This window comes from Cyprinus carpio, chromosome A22 (genome assembly GCF_018340385.1).
Source record: "Cyprinus carpio isolate SPL01 chromosome A22, ASM1834038v1, whole genome shotgun sequence".
NCBI classification, from domain to species: domain Eukaryota; kingdom Metazoa; phylum Chordata; class Actinopteri; order Cypriniformes; family Cyprinidae; genus Cyprinus; species Cyprinus carpio.
Window position 1 is genome coordinate 13,272,747 of NC_056593.1, and position 11,960 is coordinate 13,284,706.

At 37.2% G+C, this 11,960-nt stretch overlaps 2 protein-coding genes across 2 annotated transcripts; both read left to right on the top strand.

The window, feature by feature from the left end:
* The first annotated feature begins 3,937 nt into the window (after positions 1-3,937).
* On the top strand, positions 3,938-6,171 carry LOC122135023. The gene is made up of 2 exons (XM_042712464.1): positions 3,938-4,188; positions 5,276-6,171. The coding sequence occupies exons 1-2, from the start codon at positions 4,149-4,151 to the stop codon at positions 6,169-6,171; spliced, it is 936 nt and encodes a 311-aa protein (XP_042568398.1). The 5' UTR covers positions 3,938-4,148.
* A 6-nt stretch (positions 6,172-6,177) lies between these two features.
* Positions 6,178-11,776, top strand: LOC109073492. The gene is made up of 9 exons (XM_042711952.1): positions 6,178-7,340; positions 7,870-7,969; positions 8,595-8,672; positions 8,760-8,858; positions 8,937-9,069; positions 9,167-9,281; positions 10,183-10,307; positions 11,094-11,177; positions 11,263-11,776. The coding sequence occupies exons 1-9, from the start codon at positions 6,535-6,537 to the stop codon at positions 11,352-11,354; spliced, it is 1,632 nt and encodes a 543-aa protein (XP_042567886.1). The 5' UTR covers positions 6,178-6,534; the 3' UTR covers positions 11,355-11,776.
* The last annotated feature ends 184 nt before the right edge of the window (positions 11,777-11,960 follow it).

Here is an 11,960-nt window from a genome sequence, read left to right on the forward strand (position 1 = left end):
AGAATGTGCATATTATTCTTTTTTTATTATTATTCAACTTTTGTTGTTGTTGTTGTAGGCTATAGAAGGCTGGTTTATTTTGTCAGGATGCTGTAATTAATGCCTGTGTAAAATAATCTGTATAAGTTAAATGACTGTAGGCTGGTAAAGTGGCTGGTATTTTTAATAACACACTGAGATTTCATGGTTTCATCTTTTTTTCATTATTATTATTATTTAAAGTGTAAAGTGTAAGCTGTGCAAGTAAATGAATGAATACATATTTTCTAGATGGAGACATCTTGACTGTATTCTTTTGCAACGCATAATAAATAAACTTAAAGTAGTCTAAGGTGGTTCTTTGGAAATGAGTCATATGTATATAGTGTGACCCATGCCAGGCCATGCAACACACAGAGCAGTGATGTGGTTAAACTCAACTGAAGTGCTCAACCAAAACCAATATTTTCCATTGGCCTTTACACTGCTAACGACAAACAGGGTCACTCACTTTTATCTAGAGTGGAGCTTTAACCTTAAACTGAGTGTTTATATATATATATATATAATATATAATATATATATATATATATATATATATATATATATATATATATATATATAATTATGTTCTCACAGTTGTTTAAACCACAAATGGAGACAGTGCAGCCTACAGCATTGCATATGTTTTTTCTTTCTAAATCTTTACATTTAGTGCCCACTTAGCACTAGCCAAGTGTAACACCTTCACCCTTGATTATATACCTTCACCTACACACCATGGTCAATACAACGTATTTTTCAAGACACCTTTTCTGTTTTTGAATCCACATGTGATTTTATTGAGAGCTGTGTTTGTAAAAATCCTTTCACGAATTGTTCGGGAGGCAGACACACTCTTGCAGTTTAAATCTAGATTAAAGACCTATCTCTTTAACCTGGCTTACACATAACATACTAATATGCTTCTAATATCCAAATCTGTTAAAGGATTTTTAGGCTGCATTAATTAGGTAAACCGGAACTGGGAACACTTCCCATAACACACGATGTACTTGCTACATCGTTAGAAGAATGGCATCTATGCTAATATTAGTCTGTTTCTCTCTTATTCCGAGATCACCGTAGCCACCAGATCCAGTCAGTATCCAGACCAGATGGTCACTGCAGTCACCCTTGATCCAGCACGTATCCAGCCCAGATGGTGGATCAGCACCTAGAAAGGACCTCTACAGCCCTGAATGTCAGCGGAGACCAGGACAACTACTGTAGATGAGCCCCAGATACAGATCCCCTGTAAAGACCTTGTCTCAGACGACCACCGGGACAGACCACAGGAAACAGATGATTCTTCTGCACAATCTGACTCTGCTGCAGCCTGGAATTGAACTGCTGGTTTCGTCTGGCCAGAGGAGAACTGTCCCCCCGACTGAGCCTGTTTTCTCCCAAGGTTTTTTCTCCATTCTGTCACCAATAGAGTTTTGGTTCCTTACCGCTGTCGCCTCTGGCTTGCTTAGTTGGGGACACTTTATTTACAGTGATATTGTTGACTTGATTGCAAATTATTGCACAGATACTATTTAAACTGAACTGAGCTGCATGATGACATCACTGAATTCAATGATGAACTGCCTTTTACTGTCATTTTGCATTATTGACACACTGTTTTCCTAATTAATGTTGTTCAGTTGCTTTGACGCAATCTTTTTTGTTTAAAGCGCTATATAGGTGACTTGACTTGACTTTAAAAACAGCGACCCCATGTGGTTTGATGATTCACTTAGTAACAATGAAATAAAATGATCTACTGTATCAGAGCTAGTTTCAATTCGAATTCATTTTTACATTGCCTTGACAATGAGGCAAAAAGCCCCTCTCCAAAACCTTCATCCTCTCTGAAATTCATGTCCATGGTATTTACATAAGATAGCTACATCATGGCAAATGTTTAGAAAATCACGGAAATACCATACTTCTAGGTACGTTGTATGTGACATGTAAAGTTTAAGTGAGTCTATCTTTAGTACAGAAATACAAAACTTGTAGTTAGTATCTATATCCGACCCCAGTCCTCCATAACTCAATAGTTAATCACTGTTACACCTGATATAAACCCCAGTACACTAATAGATCGATGTGATAAAATCACACAGATTTACACGGAGATACAAACTAATAAATAACATTCATTCTCTCTAAGATGAACTATCATCAATGGCCTACAGAGGGCAGCAGAGGAACTGCTGAGCTGCAGAGAAATGAATAGCAGCAAATGTTCAAAATATTACCTCAACGGTTTTTACTGATAAAATATGCCTTTCTGATGGATAATTTTCGAGTTATGTCTTCAATGAAGAGACTAATTTTTGAAAAATATATTATCATATAGACTTATTAATTGATATACTAGGCTTGATGTGGAACGAGAAAGATTCCCAATTATTTAAACTATATTTCATATTTCATGTATAATAATTTTTATCTGATCAAACATACACAGTCTGGAACAACACCAACAATAATTCTAAATAAGCACGTTAGTAAAATTGAATTTAAATCAGTGGAAAACTGACATTAGTGTCAGTGGCCTATGGGTTGTCTGATCTTCTGATGCTGTGAATTATAATTTGAGCTCATTTGTTTCCTGAAGTTTCAGTCTTCCTCAGAAAGAACAACATCACCTTCCAGAGAAAAGCATTAAGTCTTTACATTTTACAGAACAATGAACAATCGCAATAATTTAACACAGAACAGACATATGATAAAAAAAAAAACTGCTCTGATTTTAATAATGAAGTGAAAGTGGAGATTTGATCATTGGGGAACAACAGATTTGAATAGCAGCTTCTTCATTTGTGGATTACATGTTTAGTCACTTCATTTTTTCATCTAATACTTTTTTACTTTATATTTTCATGTTTAAAAAGCATACACATAATATTTCTTCTTCCTACACTACCTATAATTAGCAATAATACTGTGCATCTTTCCGAAGCAAGACTGTTGAGTCTGTGTCATTGAGTGAACTCTTGTCTACGTCACATCTCCTTACCGAGGCCTCTACAGTCATGATCAAAAATAGCACCAGTTGAAGAACCTCAAGATCGTCCTTCTTGAAACAGCTCTGGCCAAAATATCCTGCTCCTAAATTTAGCAAGATTTTTTTTTCCAGTGGCAACATTGAGAAGAAATTAAACAGTACAACAGCAAGAAACATGAAAGTATATATATATATATATATATATATATATATATATATATATATATATATATATATATATATATATATATATATATATATATATATATGTATTGACATATATTGAAATTGTAAAAACATCACAATAATTCACAACTAATCATCTTGTGAAGCGAAAAGCTGTGTGTTTGTAATAAATCAAGCATCAGTCACATGCAAAAACAGTCCAAAACAGTTCTACACAAATATGTTTTTGGTTTTTGATGTGATGGGATTTTTTTTTTTTAGGTGGCGTTATTATGGATTATAGACTCGTATTTTGGTCAGAAGCAACAATTTAGAGTTAAAACTCCTTGATGGATTTGTTTCTTACAAACACATAGCTTGCTTTTCACAAGACTTTAATCAATGAAACTTGTGGATTATTGTGATGTTTTTATTAGCGGATCTATTGATGACCAAGTGTCTCTTTTGATGAAGAAACAAACTCATCTACATCTTGGATGGCCTGAGAGTTTTTGGGTGACCAATTCCATAAATTTTTGCCTACCCAAAGTGCATTTATTTTCCTGTAGTGTATCTATCACTTTCATAAACTCTTTATTCAGTGGGGGAAAAAAAACTTGCTAAACCATGTTTCCATGGTTTTAAATGATGTGTTGTGTATGTAATGTCAGCTGTGTCTATGTCTAGAAAAGCGTGAACACAGGATGTTGGGAAGCCACTCCTCCTGCTGCCCTCCCTTGAGACTAAGCCAGAGTCTCATTCAATCCAGCCACACACTGAGACAGCAAGGAATTCACACACACACAGACACACACACACACACAGACATAAGCACACATCAATATAGACGTGCAGCAGTACAGAGGGTTACAAGGGGCTTCCCTTGTGAAACCACTTAAAACACACCTGTCTAGACTATTTCCCTTTCTACCTCTTGCTTGCATACACAAACACAGCTGTCAACATGTTGCTGCCAAGAGCTTTGACCTTGTTCATCCTGTGGGGTAAGTTGTTATTTTATTTATTTATATATATATATATATATATATATATATATATATATATATATATATATATATATATATATATATTCTTCAGAAAAACTGACTGAAGGTTCTCAGAAAACTTCTGCAAAGTAAAGGGAAAAGTTTCTGAATTTGCATCACATTGTGTCACAAGATACTATACCCTCTACTGTTAAACACTGTTTGAGAATTATACATTCTTAGTTATCATATTAGCGTGTGACAGTCTAATTGCTTAAAGAATGGCTAAATTATTCAGTGACCTAGTGATACCTAGTGTTTGTAGGTGATACTTAGTGTTTCATTAGGTATAACATAATGTTTAAGGCAAAACAGGCACTGTAAACAAACTTCAAGGTCGATGTATGTTAGAAAATGTACATGATAAGTTTCTATTGCATGTTGAAATATTGCTAATTTTAAGCCACATTTTTCGAAGTCAGCTTAGTTAAACTGTATCCATAGTTAAGTTGTATAAGTTAAAAATATAATTAAAATTCGTACCTATTACACAATTGGGAACGTAGTGGAAAATATTTGACAATCTTTATACATTGGAGTTTTGGATAAACTTACATGTTTTTTTTTTTTGCATTGATTACTCTTGTTCAGTATGACTCTGCTCAAATATGACATTATTTATTCGTGTATTAAACCTCACAATTCCCTGAATTTAACGGGACAATCCCCAGTGCTCCTCTTAGAAATGTCATGTTTGCAACACTGACACCTGAAACCACCCGTCATTCGAGCACATATAAAGCTGATAATAATGTCCTTTAATCAGCTTTATTTCTATCTAACAATCGTACACATAACAGAGGTGCTGTCATGAGTAATATTTCTGTTTTTACACTGGAAACATGACTCAACATTGATTAGATTATACTATGAATATTTCAGTTATACAGAAGACAGCATCTGACTGATCTGTTTAATAAATCTGCATGTGATCTGCTAAAATTAAATGCTTGAAATCACAGTTTGCAGACTTCCTGAAAAGTCCATGAAAATAGTTTTATATTAATACCTATGACATTTAGATTATTCTGTTGACTCTGTTCAGGTTCTGCATCTTGTGTGCGGTATCGGGCTGATTTCAACATGATGGGAGTCACTGGTTGGATCCTTTTTGACTCCACAGAGCAGAAGTCCACCGCTAATCTCACAGGAACCGGCACATGTCGATTCAATATCTCCCTCACTACATTCCCGGTTATGTACGGCCATTTTCCTTCACCCTGTCAAACGTCACACATAGGAGAGAGTGTGTTCACATTTTCTGTAGATCAGCCTCAGGCTGTTGTGAATGTGTCCACTCTATTTGAACAGCACATTAGCCTGGATGCCTTCTCGGTGCTGGTGGACACATGCAATGGCACAAGGATTTGTGCTGGACTTACTTCGGAGTCCCGGGTAAGAACATGGCAGGCACGGTTTTTCAGTCCCGTGGCTGGAAACATCTACATCCGGCAAGTGACGGGAGAAGCAGGAGCAAGGGTTCTCTCTGATCTAAGAAATGTCAATCAGACCAGGACTTTTCCAAATGTCACGATTTTAGTGTCGGAAAACTCTACCACCAGCTGCAATACACTTCTTGGTAGTCTGGATCCCAAGAGTCTTACAAAGCTGGGTGTTTTGAATGTGGGATCATCTCTAGAACCTGTGAAGTCTCGGTTGGAAATATCCACTCTCAATTCTAATGTCCGCATCATCGTTCTCAACTTGACCTCAAGCTACATGTGTGCAGAGATCCGAAGTGTTGCAATGAAGGTAGTTAGTGCTGTTGTGAACATGCAACGGATTAAAGGCTACTTCACCTTCCATCAATCATCTCCGTTCGATCTCACCACCATCACTGTTAACCTGACAAACCTGGACAGAAGAGTTGGCCCGTACCACGTTCATCAGTTTCTTTTGCCTGAACCAAATGAGATATCAGTTAGATGGTGGATTAAGTAAAAACTTGGTTGTGGCTGGAACCCCTTTAATGTGAATACTCAGGCCCCAGTGTATCCGCCACCAAAAGGCTCCACTCATGATCTCTTTGAGGTCGGAGATCTGAGCGCCAAGCATGGATCTCTTGAGGAATCTAATAACTTTCAAGCCACTTTCACGGACTGGAACCTACCTCTGTTTGGGCGGAATAGCATTGTGGGGCGCTCTGTCGTGATACACCTTCCCAATGGGACCAGATTTGCCTGTGCAAGTATCGGCTACCCAGGTGAAGTTACTGTCGCCAAGGCTGCCTTTCGTGGACTGGTCGTGGGGACGGTCCTCTTCACCCAGCTCAGTAGAGACCCATATTCCGATGTCTCTATATTCATGGATCTATCCTACGGACAACTTTCTGCATCTTCTACAATGAATCACAACTGGCATGTCCACAACTATCCCATCAGCACAGAGACTGACAATGACAAGGGAGGTTGTCTGTCCACTGGAGGACACTGGAACCCATACAACATAGACACCACAGGGAGTGTATATACTGTTAACTGTGGTCCCGACAGTCCTTTTGCTTGTGAAGTTGGGGATATCTCCGGCAAGCACAAGACTGTGGACCTACAGTCTAAGATGGGAACAGTGGCAACCAAGAACTTTTTTACTGACACCACCTCTTGGTTGTCTGGAATGATTGGACGTTCTTTGGTGATACATGGTCCAAACCAAGCAGGTCCACGGATTGCTTGTGCAAACCTCACCTTGTACCGTTTTCCCTCCGCTCGCTCAGATTCTTGGCTTGGACCTGGATCCTCTGAAGGTCAAGTCCGATTCTCCCAAGTCTCTCCTCAAGGGCCAACAATCCTAAATATCTCCTTTACTGGACTTAATGCGAGAGCTGGTGGCTACCACATTCATATTCTTCCAATTAAGAGTACCCAGGAACCTTGCTCTGACACCAACATCATGGGACACTTCAACCCATTTTCTGTGAACGCAGCCTCATCTCCAGCTCCAGGGAATGGCACGGTTGACCAGTATGAGATAGGAGACATCAGTGGGAAGTTTGGAGACCTGACGGGTCAGAACAACTTTCAGAACCAGTACATGGATGGTAATATGCCACTTTTAGGACCGAACGGCATAATTGGCCGGTCTCTGGTCATACATTACGCTAATGGCTCAAGGTTAGTTCCTTTGCGAATTATACATCCTCAAACATTTTGACCTTTGAAATAAATATAAGCTATTAGTTTGCTTCTCAATAAATGGTTATAAGAAAAAACATAAATAGGTGAGCAAGGAAAACAGGTCATTATACAACTGATTCCGAGTTCTGGATTTTCTCTCAGTTCCTCAGTTTGTCTTTGACAGTCTGCTGCATTAGCCACATTTAACTGACAAAAAGATAATTTGTAATATTTTTTTTCCCCAAAAGGCATAATTGAGTAATCCAGAAAAGACCTCATACCAGTTTTCTGTACAGCTTTTTAGATTAATTATGTTGTCAGATATCTGAAATGCCCAACGACCAGCCTGTAATGAAAAGCATGTGTGGGAAGATTCACACAGCTCATTCTGCTACACACGTCATTCACTGTTTATCTATACAAGTTATAAACCAGATTTCTTTGACTCACTCAGGAATGTGGGAAGAAAATTTCGAAACTTATTTGAACATGGTCAACTGAAAATGGTTTCTTTCACTATGCACAGAATGAGATGTGCAGATATCTCAGCAGAAGACTCCCCAGACGGAAACTGGGTGATCGCCAAGGCCATGTTTAGTAGTGCTGTAACTGGGACAGTGACGATGGTAAAAAGAAAAATACATCATATAAGCAGATTTTTATAGGTGGTGCTTGCCTGTTCAGAACACTTGGCTTTCTTGTTGGTTGCCAGGAACATGTTTCTCATGTGTTGCTAAATGGCTTGAATTGCCTATTATGAGAGATAACTGAGAAAAAAATCTGTATTTCCCTCATCTCTACTCTCTCCCACACTAAAGTGGTTTAAATCTACTGTCACTTTAAATCTGCCATAAAAAGATGACGCTACTAATAATGCCGGATGGAGGAGGATGGGGTTAGATGGGTAACTGAGTGAAGCTGTGGTTCTGGAGGGGTACAGCTCTTCTCCTGCTGGGACGGTATGCTGGCAGATGGATCTGTCACATGCCACACAGCAAACCTGAAGCTGTCTTGTGGTTTTGCTATTGCATGCAGAAGAACGATATAAGTGATTTACAGCAATGACTAATAATTTTATATTTCTAACACATTTTGTCCAGAGCATCTGGTGCATTTAAGCATCTGTCTTTAATTTTTTATCTTTGCTTCAACCCATTCCTAAACCCCACCCTAAAAAAAAAAAAATCAATTTATAAACAAATATTAAATGTAATAAATTAACGCTAAGTGATACGCTGTGCATGTCTTCAGTCCCAGCTATCCTTTCCAGATGGCAGCTATGGTGACGTTATGTTAGAAGTGGATGTGCGGGCATCAAAATCATCAAACGTAAGTTATATTTTATCAGTTTTTTATTAGCCATCACAATGATATTTAATTCCACTGAATATGAAGAATTCTGCTATTGGTTTCTAGTTTGCAGAGGCGTCCTGGTACATTGCAGATAAGCCGGTGGGGTCAGATGGTACATGTCCTGGTGAAGAAGAAATGTATAATCCATTCAACATGACAAATGTGAGAAACGACTATTTTCTCATACAATTGTAAGAAATACTATGCAAAATAATTAAGACAGAAATCATTCTCTCTCAGATGAACAACTGTTCTCAGGTCAGGGCTTTGTCCTGTTTGGTGGGAGATCTGACGGGCAGACATGGATCCATAAGTCTTACCAAGAGACAACTGTACAGTGACATTCTGTTGCAGCTGGCCGGAGACTTCACAGGTAGCACATGTGAAGAACATGCACAGACATGATTTTTTAGAATAGAATTCTGCATAACGATCAACATAGAAATGGTCTCAAATGTTGTTCCCCCTAGTTGTCCAGAGGTCATTAGTTCTCAGACTCAATAACACCACAACCGCATGTGCAGATATTCACCCAGAATCCCCTTCTGCCACCCAGATCTTCCCCACAATTACATCCTTCAGCAGGTATATTCTTCAAATTAATATTCATGCTAAATATTCAGATATATTATCTGCATCAATGTGACTACATTGACTACATTTTTGCATTATTGACACACGGTTTTCCAAAATTAATGTTGTTCAGTTGCTTTGAGACAATCTGTTTTGTATAAAGTGCTATATAAATAAAGGTGACTTGACTTGACTTGACTACAAAAAAAAAAAAAAAATACAATTTTTAAATATTAGATTAGATAGAAGTAGATCCTTAAGTTGACAATTGCATATTTCTGCTGTATGAAATTTCTGATTATATACATATTGTGCCTTTGTCAGTGTCATGATGTTTCATAACATAAATTAATGCATTTATTTAGAATTAAAATCAATAGTCATCTCCTTGGTTTTAAGAACATTAAGTTACAAAAAAAAAAAAAAGACAAAAAAAAAAAAAAAAAACACCAGATAATAAAATCATCAACCACAGGACCATGCATGGAGTCCTCCTCACTCAATAGGCCAAAATTTTATTATATGCATATTTCTAAAACTACTCTTACAATCATTGTGTAAAATATAAATAATAAAGGAGAGAGGACACATCCTTGAGGTGTCCCAGCAGACGACACCAGCCATTCAGAGAAAAAAAGAAAAAAAAAGTCATTTACGTTAACTCTCTGTGTTCATCCTACAAGACTAAATTCCAATCTAAATTCATTAATGAATTTCTCAACTAAAATACAATATGTGGCTGAATGGTATTAAAATGGTTTTTAGTACATGCTGTGATGATAATGTGATTTTTTTCATCAATTAAAGAATAAAAGAATAATCACAAGTCACTTATTAAATTATATGTAAAATATATTTTTTTGCATTATAGCAATACATGTTTTATTATGACACATTATTATGTTGTGTACAGGCATGATTTCCGTAAGAGAGTGGCAGATGTGGTAAACCTCCACATATCCAGAGTTTCCATCTTACCTGGTTCTCCTTCTCAAGGGTCTGATGGGAAATGCCAGCAGGTCAATTATCTGGTGTCAGGTAAACAAAAGCACAGAACAGGAAGTGCAGCTTTTAGCGCTTTTCAAGGAATTGTTTTCAGCTTCACACGACATCTTTAAAAATGGCGCCCATTGCGTGAGACACTGAAAAAAAAAAGAAAAAAAAACATAGCTCACTGTTAAAAGGGTATAGAAATAAAATGAATAATATATTGTTATACAATATACTACTCTATAAACTATTCTATAAATATCTGTATCTCTATGTGTAAATACTGTATATACATATAAATATGTATTTAAATTAATACAATTTATTCATTAACAGTTCTAAAATGTGTAAATGATATTTATTATTAATATTATAATTTATATGATCACACCATCTGTCACACAAGGGTTGCGGCAGGGATGAGAGCCACACTTAAGTTAAATCTTTTGAAGGTTTAAGTGTGACTCTTCATATATTTTTCAAGTTGTTCGATTGCTGCTTTCCTGTCCTGAACTGACTTAGTATGCTTTGTCAGTAAAAACAATGAACAATCCTGTCCTTTCAAAAGACACAAAAAAGGAAAATTGCATTGTAATCTGATGCGCAGGTGGAGCAAAGAGACCCTGTGATCGGGGGCAGATTAAGGTGGTCAGGGGCCCTTAGGCTGCTCTTTGTGTAAGACCCCCACCACCCCCACCCATCCCTGAACTGGACATATTTAGAGTAGAAGTCCTAGAAAAATAAACTACTATATAATCTATCACCAAAGTTATTGTGACAGGTTAATCAGATGGAAACATACAGTGAATGTTGTTCTAACAACTTGTTTTCCAGGTGAGGTGAGTCAAGAGAAGCTGAGATCAGTTAAGACGAGCGACAAGATGGGTGTTTTCAAAGAATCAAAAACGTGCATTCCAAGTAAGCCTGAATTCTGCGTTTCTCAAAATTTAAATCATTATCACGTATTTCACACTTTATTACCTGGAATCCCTTCCTTCCTTAGCTGGAAACACAGGACTGCTGCTGGTCCCCTGCAGGATGTTAATGTCCGTTATGACAGCTGCAGTCTGTCTGCTCAGGATACTGAGGCACTAGATGGACCTTTCAGTGATAACACAGCACTGCCTTTACTGAATAAACCAGGACACATTTGCCCCAACTGCAGGAATACATCAAACTGCCACCAAACCTTTAAAGAACACTCCCCATTTTGCCATGTTACACATCCATATCCTTGTAAGAAAATGATATAATCTTGTTTCGCAGTCGTCTGGATCTTGCTGCTCTGTTCTTAATGGTGTTTAATGGGATTAATGGACATGTATTCATTGTAAATTCCTCAAAAACCCAACTTAATACTGTATTCTACACCTTAACTGTGACTCTGATTTATATCTGATTTCTATTCAGTGTAAATTTTGTATGATGCAATCCGTGTGAATACAATACATCCCTTGTTTTCATGCAACTCTCTCTGTGATTTGTTATGTGAGCCTGTGAAATGAAGTCTTACATCTCACATTGTTTGTGTGTGTTTTTTGTGGCTGTCTGGCAGGTGATTTACTAAGAATTTTACTCGTATAAATGTCATGCAAGTGTGGGGGAAGTAAGAAAAAAAAATGATTCAGCAAGGATATAAAGAATTTTACAATGTTAAAAAAAAAACATTTCAAATTAACTTTATGTAAAAGAATTCTGAAA

Bases quoted from the DNA above. Each gene is read 5' to 3' on its own strand.
- LOC109073492 (XM_042711952.1), top strand. From the start codon at position 6,535: ATGGATCTATCCTACGGACAACTTTCTGCATCTTCTACAATGAATCAC. The intron at 8,673-8,759 runs GTAAGTTATATT...ATTGGTTTCTAG, and splicing joins GGGCATCAAAATCATCAAAC to TTTGCAGAGGCGTCCTGGTA. The intron at 11,178-11,262 runs GTAAGCCTGAAT...TTCCTTCCTTAG, and splicing joins ATCAAAAACGTGCATTCCAA to CTGGAAACACAGGACTGCTG.
- LOC122135023 (XM_042712464.1), top strand. From the start codon at position 4,149: ATGTTGCTGCCAAGAGCTTTGACCTTGTTCATCCTGTGGG. The intron at 4,189-5,275 runs GTAAGTTGTTAT...GACTCTGTTCAG, and splicing joins GACCTTGTTCATCCTGTGGG to GTTCTGCATCTTGTGTGCGG.